At 34.9% G+C, this 17,731-nt stretch overlaps 1 protein-coding gene across 1 annotated transcript in view; it reads right to left on the bottom strand.

Annotated features, from left to right (window-relative positions):
- Positions 1-4,695: 4,695 nt before the first annotated feature.
- LOC140151559 (lanosterol synthase-like) overlaps positions 4,696-17,731 on the bottom strand; it is a 29,873-nt gene continuing 16,837 nt past the window's right edge. The window contains exons 10-20 of the mRNA XM_072173946.1: positions 17,516-17,613; positions 17,222-17,249; positions 16,538-16,717; positions 15,432-15,581; positions 14,825-14,921; positions 14,321-14,426; positions 13,396-13,461; positions 10,573-10,653; positions 9,169-9,339; positions 7,229-7,307; positions 4,696-5,654 (exon numbers count right to left, since the gene is read on the bottom strand). Coding sequence (XP_072030047.1) covers positions 5,529-5,654; positions 7,229-7,307; positions 9,169-9,339; positions 10,573-10,653; positions 13,396-13,461; positions 14,321-14,426; positions 14,825-14,921; positions 15,432-15,581; positions 16,538-16,717; positions 17,222-17,249; positions 17,516-17,613 — 1,182 coding nt within the window. The 3' untranslated portion in view covers positions 4,696-5,528. The remainder of the gene's footprint in view (positions 5,655-7,228; positions 7,308-9,168; positions 9,340-10,572; positions 10,654-13,395; positions 13,462-14,320; positions 14,427-14,824; positions 14,922-15,431; positions 15,582-16,537; positions 16,718-17,221; positions 17,250-17,515; positions 17,614-17,731) is intronic.

Genomic DNA, 17,731 nt, shown 5'->3' with positions numbered 1-17,731 from the left:
ATTAGGGTTTGAAAATCTATTTCTTTTCTTTTACCGAATTCTCATAATTTTCCTCGTAATACAATGAAAAACAAAAGAAATATATTTACAAACCCTAATAAAACAAAGTCATACATAAGCATAACTAAAGAACAAAAATCTATTTCTTTTGTTTTCCTTGTATTATGAGGAAAATCATGTGAATTTAAAACAAATATCCAGAAAAAGATTTTTCTTATGTTTGACTTTGTATTATTAGGATTTGTAAATATATTTTGTCTTCCACTGTCCCCATGGTGCATTTTTCAGTTGGATAAATTCGTCATGAGAGTACTCTAGCACCTTAGAAAACGCATTATGTATAGGGAATCCAATGGAGCAATCTGCAGCTTTTTAATTAGTGTCTTCCTTCAGATTTTGGATCACTGTCTTTTAGTTCGCCCATATCTGTATACACACCCCTACTCACCCCGGTATACTTGTGTGTCTATGAGACTTGTGTGACTTTTCTGTGTGTCTTTTTGGCCGACGGACATGTGACAGACACCTTGTGTGTCTTTTTTTTTCATCTTGTGTGTCTTTTTTGGTGTTGCCACTGGTTGTTGTTTGTGTGCCTTTTTCAAGACCTTTAAAAATGAGCTCTACAACCCCTCTGCAAGATCTTGCTTCTGTGTCTAGACAGACAAAAAAAATCGACACACAAGCTAGTTTTATACTCAAAAAAGACACACAAGCATAGCGTCGTTTTCGGGTATTTGGTAGGTGTCTTTCTCCCCGACATATCAAAAGAATCACTATCTTCTTGCATGATTACATCACCCATTGGAAGCTGGTATTCCAATGACATACTTAACTTCAAAGTTGGAATGGATCTAATAATAAAAATAATATTGACACAGGGATCTTTATAAATAAAATGTGCACTTTTTGCACCTTTAAACAACAAACATCCAGCCTTGTGTATAATACGTATTATCACATTTTATTGCAATTTGAATTATTAGGGTTTACAAAAATAATTTCTTTGTCAACAATAGTGGCTCGAATTTTGATACAGATATATTCAGATAACAAATTGAATACTTTCAATATAAAAATAATTAAAAACAAGAGCATTATTCTGATAGATATCAAATGCAATGGAATGTATTCTTAACATATTGCAAGATGATGACTCTCTTGTGTGATCTTTTAAATGTATAAAACATTACTCCATTCTTAAACAGCTTGTTATTAATTTATGTTATTTTCTTTTCACCAGCCACAAAATCAATTAATCTGCATGGCCTATCAATTTGTCTTTTTATCAATTTGTAAACTCTGAGTAACTTCTTGGAAGGCAACAAAACAAGAAAACTCTGTTCATTGGGCAGACGGATTCTTGAAGTTGAGTCATCCGAGTTTTTTAATACATATTAGAGTCACGCGGTAGCCGTGACCAGCAAGTTTTAAAAAAAAAAGACTGATAAAGAAGACTAATAACAGATGCTCCCGCGAGACTATATTTACACGTAACATTAAAACACTTGACTTCTATTGTTCGATGTTATTTTTCGCTGGGTACAAAATGTATCTAAAACCATGCTAAATGTTATTTAAAGTCCCAGGTGTAATATCGTGACAACTCATTAATTCCAAAAGGGCCACCAATCCTACAGTCAATCATTGTTCGTAATAAACAAATATTTTTGCTTCCATTTCACGCGGTATTTCATAGAGAAAATTAGTTGCAAATCATGCTGATCCAGAATTTTTGGACACTGCTACAGGTCTACCTGGTTATCACCTTCACACTACTTTTTCAGATTCACTTCCAAATATACCCTAGCAGGTTCCTGGATACCCTACATACAAATTCTGAGCCCCATTCGCCAAAAAATCAAGTTTTTCACAATTCTTTTGTTCTTATCGGACGACGCATCCATTTATATAATAAATGCTGTATTTCGACAGAGTAATTTATAGCGGAGGTCCGTGGCCTAATGGTTAGTGCGCTTGACTCCAGATACGCTATCCCGAGTTCGAAACCCGGTGACCAACTCATTTTTTTTTCAATGTTTTATTAACTAATTTATTGTCATTAATCAAGGATAACATAATTTTAAACATCCAGTGCTATTGTGATATTTTTTTTTTTATTAAAGCAAATTGTTTGATTCTCATGGAAATTGTTTATTGTGTTATGGGCCTATTTAAAAACACAGCATAATGTGATACAACACCATCAAGGATCAAAAGAAATCTGAATAACACAAGAATCCAGATCTGGCAATAAGACGTTACACATCGTTATTCTCCTTTAAATAGATTTTGTCCTACCACGGGCAAATTCGCATGATAATAGGACAATGAAGATTGTGATATGTATGAATGGTTGTTGAATCGATTAAGAGACCTGACTCTCTGTCATCTTCAGCTATCGTAGAACATGACAATTGTCATATCGTCCCGGTAGGTTGATTACAAACACTCTGTAGGTGTGGAAAATTGTTCCGCTAGTATGGAAGGCCAGCAGGAAAAAAATATCCAAATAACATTTATCAAGCATAGTACGGAAACGTCTATGTGACACAACTTGACAAGATAATTATCTTGCCATGTCGACTTATTATCAGCATTATGTCAACATGACGATATAAAATATCTCGCCAAGACAAATGAACAAACAAATCAAGATGGCAAGATAAATTATCATGCTAAGTCGACATACCAAAAATGGATGTCGTCTTCGCGAAATAAATTATTATGCCAAGTCAATTTAGCAACAAATTAATGTCTACATAGCAGGATATTTTGTCACGTCCAGTTGACTTAACAAACAATATAAGTCAACATGGTAAGATAAATTATCATACCAAGGAATAGTAATTTTTGACACCGTATAATTTAAATGATTGAAAAGCATCCTCGGGATGGAGAGGAGGGGCGGCCCGAAATTAAAGTGAAAATTAAATCTCAAAAGACCACCGACAACCGCCGCTCAATAGGGATATCCAACTAGATTGCCCCGCAGGGCTACAAAGAACCACAAACCGCGAAATTTGGATATCGCTAGACTAATAAATGGATATCCTGCAAATTAAAACCACAAACCGCGAAAAAGTCCAACAACTGCCGCTTATAGAAATATTCAACTATATTGCCCATGAGGGCTACTAAAGAACCACAAACCGCGAAATTTGGATATCCAACTAGATTGCCCTTGAGGGCTATAAAGAACCATCAACCGCGAAATATGGATGTCCAACAAGTTTTAACTATAAATTAGCCCTCGATAGAGGGCAAAGCTTGAAGGATTAGGGAAATTATAACCACGAACCGCGAATGTTGCCTTAACAAACAATATAAGTCAACATGGTAAGATAAGTTATCATACCAAGTAATAGTAATTGTTGACACCGTATAATTTAAATTATTGAAAAGCATCCTCGGGATGTAGAGGAGGGGCGGCCCGAAATTAAAGTGAAAATTAAATCTCAAAAGACCACCGACAACCGCCGCTCAATAGGGATATCCAACTAGATTGCCCGCAGGGCTACAACGAACCACAAACCGCGAAATTTGGATATCTAGCTAGATTGCCCCGCAGGACTCAGGAACCACAAATCTTGAAATATGGATATCCTACAAATTAAAACCACAAACCGCGAAAAACTGCCAACAACTGCCGCTCAATAGAAATATCCAACTAGATTGCCCCGCAGGGCTATAAAGAACCACACACCGCGAAATATGGATGTCCAACAAGTTTTAACTGTAAATAAGCCCTGAAGAGCGGGCAAGGCGTGAAGGATAAGGAAAATTATAGCCACGAACCGCGAAAGACCTCCAACACCCACCTCAATAGAGATATCCAACTAGATTGCCCCGCAGGGCTACAAAGAACCACACATCGCGAAATATGGATATCCAACATGCTTAAACAATAAATTAGCCCCGATAGAGGACAGGGCTTGAAGAATAAAGGAATACCACGAACATGAAAGACCGCCAACAACCGCCGCTCAATAGAGATATCCAACTAGATTGCCTGCAGGGCTACAAAGAACCACAAGCGGCGAAATTTGGATATCCAACTAGATTGCCCCAGTGCTACAAAGAACCACGTACATTTTAGTTATAGGTATAGCTTCATATACTCGTATTTTTTATTGTCATAAATCAAGGATAATATTATTCAAACTTCTATTTTTCGCTTTATTCGTCTTATGGAGTACTTCGTAACGGATGACTTTTCAAGCTTGGAGCTACTCGGCTTCATTCATAAAAAGAAATGAAATCTACCAAAAAAGCGTTGACAACGTAAAAAAGCAGCAAGTTTAAAAGCCCCACCTCGGCTCACTTTTTGAAACTTGGTCCCATTTGTAAAAGATACTGATTTAAACTTTGTCATAATTATCAACTTAAAACATTTCCAGAAGTGGTATGAATCTTTAATGTGCCGATGCGATATATTACTTAAAAGTTGTATAGCATTCTGGAACGATCAGAAAGGTTATTATGTTATTCTTGGCCAATATCCTATATATGTTTTGTTTTATAATAATAAAGTTCATGATCAATGATTGAATTAAACGAATGGCAATGATGCTAAAAAACACCGATTTGCTGTTGATATTCAAAATGGGACCAAGTTTCAAAAAGTGAGCGAGGTGGGGGCTTTTTAAACTTGCTGCTTTTTTACGTTATCAACGCTTTTTGGTAGATATGTATAGTCCCGTAACAATTCCTTAATTACAATACCTTAAACGTTCGCCTAATGGTGCTATGGGCTCCCTTGACACAAGTGAAATTTTAGGCACACCCTAACTTCTTCTTTTTAGATAGGGATTATCATATTTATTGATTAAATAAACCTCTCTTTGATAAGTACTTTCAAGGTCAAATACCATGAAATTAAGAATTCCAAAATTTGATTTTTTTTTTATGGGAATGTCATCTTTAAAGGCCTATCACTCAAAAACTTGTCTGCGGACTTGTTTCTGGTTTTGTTGGAGCTGGTCATATATTACTGGTAGTGCCCTTTAATAATAGTAAGTACAATTATTTAATTTAGCTGCAGGCAACAGATATTCTATTGTTGTAGTACTTGTCACACTTTCTTTGTCATGCATATTCACTTATATGCAACCTTTCAATATACTAGCATATAACCTTTGTCCCTTAATGAACCAGCTTACCATGCCCTTTTCCTAAATATTACACTGAAAAATATCAGAAAGTGGGCACAAATTTGATTTTCAACCAAAACTATAAAGTGGCTACAAGTTACTTGAAATGCTTCAGAAATATTATGCTTTGACCCCAATTTGCTCCAGCACACATCATAATACTGTAATAGTAAACATTTTCCATACATTTTTCCACTTTTCATATTCCAAACAAAATTCCAAAATAACAGCACACAAATAGATTCCCTATAAGAAGCTTAGAATCACAAATATAAAAACAAGTGAAGAATTTCACAATTGGTAAAGTGCAAAAAATTAATCCCCAAAAATGACAGTATTCTGCAACTAATTTTGGACATCACAGGCTAGCTAGTTAGTTTACTTGCTAAGTTTGCTTTGAGGATAGAGCCTAGCAAAGCGTCCTAGAGTCCAGATTGGGAATATATTGCGATAACTAGTATAGCTGATGGTGCAGGTCTTGTTGAAAACTCCTACAATATTGCCCTGGGAAAAAGACAAGAAGAAATATACCATGTTAAGAAACCATCATACAAACCTTATTCAAGTAAGGTAAACTAACAGACGCAGTTTTGTTTGTTTTGTTTTTCCTTCAATGTAAAATTAGCATTATTATAATTATTAGTATCTGATGTTACCATCTGTTTACGGAAGCATTGCTAGTAGTTTTCAAACAGCACTCTCAATTAAAAGGAGGTGGGCGTGGCTCTTTTTCTTTTTAAATGTGAGATTCAGAGGGGTAAACCCCCTGGAGTATAAACCCCCTGAAGTATCACAAAAAACCTTGGAAGTGATCCTTGTTCTCTATTAAACTTATTAAAAGTAAACCCTATTGAACTTACTTATCTTTATCTTAAAGCATTCTAAAGTCTTGTTGTTTTTAAAAGCTAAAAAAAATACCAAATACTAAAACCTGAAAATGATTTAACTTGGTTGGATTATGATAACCATTGAGATAAAGCTACAATTTTTTTATTGTAATTCTTTTTTATTGAGTCAGACTATAATCAATCATGCCAACCTTAGGTAACAATGAAACACACCTGAACAAAAGGTCTGACTTTAATAATACAATGATAAATTACAGTGTCCTTGATGGTATTTATCTTTAGTGTAGGTCAGATTTAGCAGGCTACCTTTGACTTTCCCAAAACTAATAATCCAACCAAGGCTGTGATGACCTAATATAGGATTGTGGTGATTATTATTATTATTAAATGCCATTTAGGGTAATGCCCTATCCTTTACACCTGAGAGACAGTAACTAAAAACGTAAATAATGGGTGACTCAAGCCGAACCCATTATTTTAATGTGTTTATTGTTGAGGACATATTATTTAAGTGTAAAGGATAAGGCAGCAACCTATATTTCTATTTTTCTACTGAAAAATAGTGCAATGTAAAGAGAAAATCTCACTCTTTTGCCCAAATATTTCAAGTTGCTTACATCCACTTGTTTCTTGAGGCGGTCTGATTTCCAGGGGTTCATTGACCAAGGGATATCATGTGTGACCAAACATTCATGATCAGGCACTGTACATGTACATATCCTAAATAGGGCACCTAAAACAACAAAATTTAAGGGTATACCTTGTACAATAAATTAGTGTTTAGGGGCCGGTCCTTTGAGACAAATGTAGCATGGGTCAACAAGTTATGAACTTTGGAATTTGTATGGTGTTTTTTGGTTGTTGTCAAAAAGGAATTTAGAGTCAAGTAAATGACTGATTTACTTGCATAGGGGGTACAATTACTTTTAGGGGGTGCATTTTCATACCTTGCAATGCTTGTTTATGGTGCTTATAGAGACTTCATGGTCATGTATGATGCCCTGTTGTCAATGACTATACAGTGCACCTCCACCCCACCCCAGGTCATTGGATCTTGATTGAAATGCTTTTTCATTGTATTTAAATAATAATATTTAAACTATAATCTAGTCAACTGGGCTTACTATTTTTGAGTGGGAAATATTATTATTGTTTACTACCTGGATGAACGATAATCTTCACAAATGCATTGTATTAAAACTAAAAATATTTGGCAGGCAAGCAACCAACCTGTGGCCAGTCTCCATTGTCTAGTTGTCTGTCCATGATGACACGGATACCTCTCTCTATCACACTCACATCAGGGTACCTGTTGATTGCAAACAATGTGTAATATTAATAAATGGCGTCAACATAATATAATGAGACATGTAAATACATGGTTCACCTCATGACATGAAATATATTTACACTTTGATTTAATCAGTGGCATAGCTACTCCCCATTCCAGAAAAATACAGCACTAATTTTTGGGATCAAAAAAATATTATCAAGTTCTGCCAAATGAAACATAGCTCAATCCTAATCATTCATTTAGTCCTAATTGGAGATAAAAGAAAAAGTTCACTATTTTACTAATTTCTTGAAAAAAGAGACAAAAAATGCATTTTGGCATGTTTTCTGACAATCGAGTCACAAAAATCAAAGACTTGGAACAAGTCTAAGCAAGTCTAAACATTCAAAATCTTAATTATGTGCTGAAATTTTGCTCAAATTTTTACTTTTTTGTGTAACTTTAATTAAATGATTGCTTTTAAGAATGAAACATGTCTTTTCCAAATATTAGAATGCATTAATTGAAATTAGTCTAAGTACAAGTCTTAGGGCTTGATTATCACAGCATATTCCAAAAAAATTTCCAAAAGTTGGCCAAATTTCAATTTTATTTCCAGTTAGGACTAACTAAAGGATTAGGATTTAGATATGTTTAATTTGGCAAAACAGGATAATATTTTTTTAATCCCCAAAAATTAGTTCTGTATTTTTCTGGAATAGGGAGTAGTGGTTGTGGGCTTAATTGTGGCACCCAGATGGCAGGAATACAGAAGAATGGCACCTCCACCCATTCCTGAAACAATTGTGCAAAGGTTTGCACGCCATTTTAGCAGTAAAACGGTTTTTCAAACAAATATTGAAATGTTTGAAATGCAAATTTTGACTTTCACCGCTTGGAGGGGGCCAAGAATCAATAAAGGTGGTGCTGAATTCAGTGCCCCCCCCCATAAACAAATTTGCACCCAGGACACATGCCCTCTAGTCACACCACTGGATTTATTTGAAACTTTAAAATATGAATTTTGTATTGTTTTTTTTTTTTGTATTGAAAAATATCATAAAACAAAATCCACTTTTTGGAACTTTTTCCTAAAGATTGAGTATACCTGAAATTCAGTTTTTGCTGTAATTGTCATATCATTCATTACCTGACAGCCATTAGGCCTAGACATGCCCGGCATGTATTGACAAACTGTGATGTTTTACCAGTAATTGTCATATTATTCATTACCTGACAGCCATAAGGCCTAGACATGCCCAGCATGTATTGACAAGCTGTGATGTTTTACCAGTAACTGTCATATCATTCATTACCTGACAGCCATAAGGCCTAGACATGCCCAACATGTATTGACAAGCTGTGATGTTTTACCAGTAATTGTCATATCATTCATTACCTGACCGCCATAAGGCCTAGACATGCCCAGCATGTATTGACAAGCTGTGATGTTTTACCAGTAATTGTCATGTCATTCATTACCTGACAGCCATAAGGCATAGACAAGCCCAGCATGTATTGACAAACTGTGATGTTTTACCAGTAATTGTCATATCATTCATTACCTGACAGCCATAAGGCCTAGACATGCCCAGCATGTATTGACAAGCTGTGATGTTTTACCAGTAATTGTCATATCATTCATTACCTGACAGCCATAAGGCCTAGACATGCCCAACATGTATTGATAAGCTGTGATGTTTTACCAGTAATTGTCATATCATTCATTACCTGACAGACATAAGGCCTAGACATGCCCAGCATGTTTTGACAAGCTGTGATGTTTTACCAGTAATTGTCATATCATTCATTACCTGACAGCCATAAGGCCTAGACATGCCCAACATGTATTGATAAGCTGTGATGTTTTACCAGTAATTGTCATATCATTCATTACCTGACAGCCATAAGGCCTAGACATGCCCAGCATGTATTGACAAGCTGTGATGTTTTACTGGCCACATAGGATCTCTCTTCACATGATTCAAAATCTTCACCCCAGCCACCATCATCATTCTGTACTGAACACAGGAACTCACATGCTGCTTTCACTTCACTTGTAGCAGTACTGAAAATTAAATTGTATTTTCTATTAACAAGTACACATGAAATGGGCTATATATTCCAGTTAAAACCCATACACATTACAACCTCTATCGATGACCTATCGATGATCTTAATCATCCACACAGGGGTGTAGGTTTCAATTAGGGCTATCTAAATGGCAACTCCATTTCAAATCTACACTAGAATGCGATATTAGGGTCAGATCTTCTATAGGGGGTACATGTATTTCAACTGGAATATCCCAATGCTGAAGAGCTTAACCATTTACAAATGTAAATGCACTTCCAAGAAAAAATATTGCCTGAGGTTTTCTGGTTATAAGCAGCATGACATGTATGGGCACCCCTAAGCAAGAATAACAAATGTTACATCTATTTTGACTCAATACCAATGCTCAAGCAATTGTGTTCTATGTGAGCCTAAACAAGTAGGATTTGCAAGAGAAAAATGAGAATTGGTAACAAAATTCCTTGTACAAATTATTTGACAAAATCACTTGTGAACCTAATCTAGTATGGCAAGCGTGTGGGTGTTGGGGTGTACTTTTTGTGAATTGATATGTTTCTCCTGATAAATATATTGTGCCTGATCTGTAAAAGAACCTGCCTATTGAAAGTTCCTTTCCCCTTCGCCTCTCCAAACTCAATAATACCTTTGCTGAACTCATCATACCCTCCATGACAGTTACAGGTGGGGATAAAAGAACTAAAATGCATTAAAATGGATTGCTAACCTCAAGAAATCACTATTCTAAAGGTATAATAAATAAATAAAATAAATGTAGATATTTATATAGCGCTTTATGCCGTAAACAGCCTCAAAGCGCTTTATATTTATTCTACCGTCATTAGAATATGTCCACGTTTGCTGCCTACAAGTGGCGCAGGGTTCATCAGTACAATGACTGTGACTACCCCTAACAGCTTCCCATTGCACCTGGGTGGGGTGAGGCAAGCGAAGCAAAGCACCTTGCCCAAGGGCGCAACACAGTGGTGGGACCAAGGCCGTATGAATCCAAGGCCATAACTACTGAGCCACCGTGTCCTGTTGTATGTTTATACTGCATTGTAATCAGTGTGCTGCATTAATCGGCTGTAAAATGTAACTTCTCACAAACTGACGGTCAAAACAGGTCACCACATGGTAATGCAGTACATTGTGGCCAGAATAGAGCTCCAAAATTCAAGAAATGACATGGACACCATTAAGTGTATTTATTCGCAATGATACTTACTCATTGTCATATCTGTGCCCCATACAAGCAAATGCTTCCAGTCCAAACCAGGTGCCATATGTGAAACATACTCCCCATGATCTGTCCAACAGAAAAGTCAGTTTCACATATTATATTCTCAGTATCACAAAAACCAATTTTAACTTTATACTTTAATTACCATCTGTCAAGAGCTTTGCCAAGTGACAATTATTAGCAAGAAAAATCAAAACAAAGTTGTGACACGAAATGTGGCATTCAATCAACTATCAAACCTGTATTTTATTATTAACTTCTGCATTATACAAGCTGTAGACCTAGCCCAAAGAGCAATGGAAAGGAAGATGATACACATTACCTTAAGGAGGCTGTGTACTCTCAGACATGCATGTAGTAAAAGTGCAATAACTTTGTAATAATTAGCATAAGACATATAAAAGTATACATTTTATAAAGGCAAGACATCAATAAATCTTAATATAAATACAGATTTGGGGTAAAAACAACAATTATGAAGAAAATCACAGAAAAGTGAGTTTTTGGCATTATTTGTTAGGTACATCATAACAAAAACACTCTTTCCAAAATATTTTATTTTGTTTTTAGCTCAATCTTGAGACTCCATTCCAAAAACGTTTTTTTATTTTTTTGATATTGTCCTTATTTTTTGAGATATTGACCATATAAGGCATCAAATTGAACTTTTTAAAATTCACAAACGCCTATTTGCACAAAATGTTGCCTAAAATCGGAAATAGACCAAAATATAAAAAAATGAGAAAACCGTTTCTTGGGTCGATCATGCTTTTTACGATGATCATATTTGCTTACCTTTAGATGCTGTATTTATTGAGTTATCGTGTACCTAAATCGTCATTTTACCGAGAAAATGAACATTGAAATAATGGCCGTTGAAGTTTAAAGTGGTCACATTTTGCACTTTCATCGAATCTCACAGAAGAATGCGCCAGTTTTTGTTTTTCTACCTTATATTACGTGAACATCGGGTAAATCCACAGCCCCTTTTAGTTTGAGCGAAATCCATTAATAACTTGATATTTAAATCGGGGAAAGAACTTGAAAAACCCACATTTTATCAGCTAAAAGCGGAGCCATTTGACCACTAGGTTTTTGTGAAATCAGTGCTTCCGTGGTGTTTCCATAAGATGCGCCGCGCATGCAGATAAGCGTCAGCGTATGCATAGCGTATTTGTGCGTTAACAAATTGCGTGATACGCAACGCGATGCGTTGTTGCGCGCGTGTACCCTGCTGGTACAACAAAGGTTTTCTTTCCTTTCAATTTTAAACACGAGTGGAATAGTGAAATAAAATCCTTAAAATATTGCAGTTGGAGTTTACAAATCTGGATTTTCATTCCATGTATTTATAAAAAACATAACAAAGTACAAACATATCAAAAAAACCTCAATTTTGCGAAAGAAACAATGTCTAGAGTACACAGCTGCCTTAAGGGATAAAATTAAGAACACAGAAATAAGACGTCAAACTCAAGTCAAAGACATTATGGTGAAAATCAAAGAAGCGAAATGGAGATGGGCAGGTCACCTTGCACGAAGGGAAGATAACAGATGGACTAAACGACTTACAGAATGGCAACCAAGAACAGGGAAAAGATCAAGAAGAAGACAGAAGAGGAGGTGGCGTAATGACATTACTGCCTATATGGGACCTACATGGACAAGAAATGCAAAAGACAGAGAACAGTGGAAGAATCATGAAGAGGGCTACATCCAACAATGGTCGAACACAGCCTGGTGAGGTGAGGTGAGACCTAGAAATAAGTTCATCTTTTTTAATAATTATTAATGGTATGTAAAGATGGTACCAATAGAATGTATTCAACTTCAGGTTTACTATTTTTGCCAGCTGTTTTGCCTTTTAGACATTTCTTATTTTTACCTATATTATATAATTTTAAAAAGAAAAGATAAACTTGAACTGAGAATATGATGGTTAAATTGTATTCCATGGATTTCCATAATAAGATAGAAACTTAAAAAAACCCTTTCTAGTAACACAGATATGAGAAACCCAAATATTTCAAAATTTACATAAAATCAAAAATCAATATTAGGCAACAATTTGAGGTTTTATCAATTATCTTTTGCTATGTAATAGAAATGATAAGGCAGCGTATTTATATCTGAATGATCAAATAATACAAAAGTGTAATCACAAGACAAATACTCCTGTTTTAGACAAGTGTTTGTTTTGCAAGTCTAAGAATATTATCAATCTATTTGATTCAATAATGGGGTGATAAGATTTCTGTTATCTTTCTTAGGTTAAATTTGGATCCAAGTCTTAATTATAGACAGTCTATGCACACATGTTTTATTCAACCTTGTGATACTGTGCTTGAGCAAGCTGTATGGTTACTGCTCTATAAAGACACACATGTCTGCTCTATAGTGACTGTAATGGTAAAAATGTAAAGAACTTTTTTATAAATTAAAAAAAAATCTGTTTAACAATGACAAAATACAATTTAAAACCAATACCATATAGCAAACTTTACTGTAACTACAATGAGCGGTCTACCCAATTGGTTAACATGGTCAATGGACAAAACTGTAATTGCTTTATTGAAAACTGCATTGTTATTTCAACATGTCATGAAAGAAAAAAGTTTTTACATCTTACATGAAGGACCGAACATGTTTTTTAAATTTTTACAGAAATTAAAAAAATCCTAAATGTCATTTCTATTCAATTACGCCCCCATTTTAGCTTGAGAAAAAGGTTAAAATGGGGTTAGGTGATCAGAGTTTACAAAACTCTACTTTATTTGAACACACACACACATATATAGTAATTCTTACCCTTCCCAGGATCCGTCTGACCCCTGTTTGCCCTTTACGAATGCAAGTCCATTATCCAAGGTTGACCTGCAAAGCACACAATATATCAAACATATCAAATAGTAGGCCTATTAATTAAAGGCTGCAAACAATTATCATTTTTTATTATCTTTTTTACACATAAATTTTGATTCTGTAACTTCAGCAATTCATAAGGCTACAAAAATTTAAATATTTTCATGTTTTCACATGTTTGCAAAAGTGAGGAGGGAAGGAGGCGTTTCTTCTTTTTTTTGCTGAATTAGTGCCACAAAAACATCTGAAAGTGATTCGTGCTGACTAATTAACTTTTTTAACAGCATCAAATTTTCTAAAGTATTAAAAACTTAAATTTAATATGAAAATGGAAAAATAAAAAATAAAATCTGAACTGATCAGAGCAAGTGAGGAGAGGCGGGCGTGAAACAGATTCATTTTTTATGCAACTTAATGATGAAAAAAAGTTAATTAAGCAATACAAATCACTTTGAAGGTTGGTAGTATTCTACCTCTGGTAAATAAGTGTTTCCCATGAATACATAAAAAAAAAAGGACTGCAACTGCCATAGCTACTAGATAGTGATGCTAATTTGAATCTGGATAGGAAAGGAAAATAATTAAGTGAAAAGTACACCTACGAGGAACATGTTTTATGTAGCAACAGTGTGAAACTGAACCTTATTTATAAAACTTATTTACATTGTCACTGGCGGTGTTCAAGGGATTAGTCTTAAGTTTCTGTGGATGGATGTTCCCTCTAGTTCAACTATAGCATATTCAACTGGCAAATACAGGCTGCCGGTCAATCGTCTGTAGCGTGATATGCATGATCGCCCGGTATCCTGAATTTGTTTGAAAAACACCCAACGATGGGTTGAATATGGTATAGATACATGTACTATCTCACCTGATATCAGCTTTCCTGTATTCTGGGTACTGGTCATGGAAGTGTTTCAATGCTTGCATAGTAGCTGATGTACATTCTACATAGGTGTAATCAATCATTATATCACCTATAGATGAGACAAACAGATTCATAATACAAAAAATTGAAACAAAAAATAAGTTTATTATTGCAACAAGATGTGCTGTTTTAAAGAAATGTTTGCAAGTTATAAAAGTTGGGTTTCAATGTTAATTACTTGTCATGACACTGGATGTAAAAAGATTTATAATAATTTCATGCATGACTTTATACAGTTTCAGGAAGGGTAGCAATAAAAGTGAACACATGATACTGAAGTAGTGAAAGTCTCCAGATGGGACAACTATATGCTGCAGCTGCTGCTTATCAAAAGTATTAAACGCTTTTTCCACATGTGTGAGATTGTAACTAAATTGGATTTAAAATAAAATACATTTTCTGAATTAAATCAGACAATAAATAATAATACTCAAGATATAATCTTACCAAATACTTCAGAAGGGTTGAGTAATTCCAGGATGATGCCCCCTCTAGTTGTCTCATAGGAAGCAAACCCACCATCTTCATTCCGCATGTTGAGAAGCTGGTATAGGGGAGGAGAACAAATTAGGTTTTTACAAATTGTTTCAAAGACAATATTTGTCTGTTTCTTTCCACTTTAAAAAATGTATACTCCTATTATTTATTAACATCTTTTAGATGAGGAATCTACTAACCCACTCATGCTTACTAACCTAGAGTACCAAGTAACACTAACATGTACAAGCTTGTTCTTAATTTGTTGCAAGGGTGTGATTGTGAAATAACCTGAAAGTAGTAGAAAATCCTGAAAACAGCATGAAATTGGGCCTGAAGAATCACACCATGTTGTTGGTAATTTCATTTTGATATTATGCCTGGACTGCAATAGATCCCAGAAAAATACACACTGGTAAATAAGTATAATGTCGTTCTGCTTGGTAAAATGGAACATGGCTCAATCCTTGTAAATGGGAATAAAAGTCGATATTCTATATCCAATTGGTGTTTGGATAAAGAGCCAAAAACATGTATTTAGATGTATTTACGCAAGGGTAATGAAGCTCACACTTACTACATCTACAGCCTGACTGTGTCTTTCTTTGCTGATGTGGTCTGTTATGAATGAACACTGTTCTTCTAGCATCATGGCTGACTTGAGACCTTCTGCTGTGCAATCTGACACTATCCAGCCACAGTCCCTTGTACTGAATGGATAACCACCCTGAAGACAGACAAACAGACAAACATTAATGGACACTATTCTTCTTGGTGACTTGTGATCTTCTTTGGTAAAATCTGATACTATCTAATATTAATCATTAATAATCACAATGAGAACATGATATTTGGATAGTCTATAATACATCAAATTCAGTGGTTAGTTGATGTATATTTGCCAATTAATTTGTCAGTGCTTTGTCATTTACTCATTTTGTACTTTAATAAACAAATGTATAAATTAGACAACAATAACTGCGCACCATCTATTTTGAGGTCATTGTGTGAAATTGTCGGGTTTTGTTTTGGGCCTCGGTATTTTTCCTCGGGAGAGGTATACCGCTCCCTTGGAAAAATACCTCAGTTATTATTGTCATTCATTACCATCGTATCTAATATTTTGAACAAATCAAAATGGCATTTTATGTTATTTTATGCCATAAAACGCTGTTAAATATAACCAGTTTTAATCATTGTTGTAACCTACCCTACAAAAAAATCAACCAGGCGAATATAACATTCGCGCCGACAACAAGAGCTACCAATCACAGAAGCGCGACGGCATCGCGTAGGCGTGTGCGTTGCCATAACGCGTAGCTTATACACCCACGCATGCGCGCCAGAAGTCATTGTTGCGCCGTCCGAGTCATTGTGAGTTATTAATGACCTCGCAATTAGTGCGCGGTCAGGCAATCAATTTCTTTTGATTGGATTACAGGCTTCGCGTATATTAATGAGGTTATGAATAAATTTTAAGAACTTATAAACAACTAATGGAATGCTTTAACAATGAGTATATTTTGTACATTCAACACAGAAATTACCTAAAGTTAATCAATTGTGACTCCTGGGTTTGCCTGCATATCCTTGCTTCAAATTTCTATTCCAATAAAAATTTACAAACACTTATCTTTTTATTATTCTTGAATTTATCACAAATTAATTCAAAATATGAGTTACCTTATTCATGATCCTATAATACTTGAGGTAGTTAGGGGGATTGTCAGGAATTTGTGTGAGTTTGAGGAAGCTGTGTGCTTTTTGTAGACAATCATGGAAAAGTTTGTTGCTAGGGCCGCTAGCTTCTAGAAACGCCTGAACAGCAAATCCAGCGTCCCATAGTTGAGATCCATTAGTTCCCTAATGCAAATGATAAAATAAAGACATATATTAATGGTTTTGAAAACAAATGTAACCAGTCAAATAAAAACACAACATAAATATTGAAGATAAGAATCACTTGTTTTAGTGTTATTAATGAATGCAATGCTGAGAAATGATCATATAAAGAGAATGGTTAAAAATTAAATGTATTTACTCTGTGTCACTTAAATTTGGTATTTGAAGTATCCTGCTGAAAACTGTCCTAATCAAAGGTGGTAGATTAGATTAGACCAAAAACATAAGTTTTCATATCACCACATTCTGACATTATGTAGCAGTTTGTGTGAAACTACCAAAGTTAAAGAAATAAATGATATTGTTTTCATGTTGAAATCATTTGTAACATGTTATCCTGGTAGACTGCTATCCAATCCTTTACTTTATACCAAGTGAAGTACATGTACTAACATCTGAAATCTTATATTTCAAGTTCCTTGGAATTGTCCTTTTAGAGTTACATTGTATAAAAAATTCAATTACCTGCATTTTCATTCCATCTAGCCCAATCCTGGTAAAGGGAAAAAACGTTGCAAAATTGAAAAATTATAGACTGAAAATTAACACACATTTATGCAATTTTGTGTTGAAAATCACTTCCATTAGCTTCAATAGGTAACAACATTACATCATTGGCCTGAATCTTAGAACCATCATCCCTTTTATTAAAGTCAACACTTGTGTTTACACATGCCAGTCTTCCAATCTACTCTTTCAACTAAGTCTATCTTTCTTTAAAAATCATTAGATCTTCAGTTGCCAATTAGAAGTATTTACCATAGGTAATCAGGAACCCTTTCCTGGTGCATTTTGAAGGCCTCTGACTCAGGTCCATCTACATGCCATCTGACCAACATCTGAATCACTTTGGATATCTATATCAGTAAAGCATGTAAGTATACACATTATAATAATTTATCAATGGGCTATTCCAGTTGAAATGCATATACCCTCTATGGAGGGCATGACCTTAATTGCAACACAGGGGTGTAT

This window comes from Amphiura filiformis, chromosome 4, assembly GCF_039555335.1.
Source record: "Amphiura filiformis chromosome 4, Afil_fr2py, whole genome shotgun sequence".
NCBI classification, from domain to species: domain Eukaryota; kingdom Metazoa; phylum Echinodermata; class Ophiuroidea; order Amphilepidida; family Amphiuridae; genus Amphiura; species Amphiura filiformis.
Note: the sequence above shows the minus strand (reverse complement) of the source record. Positions and strands in the feature narration are given on the sequence as shown.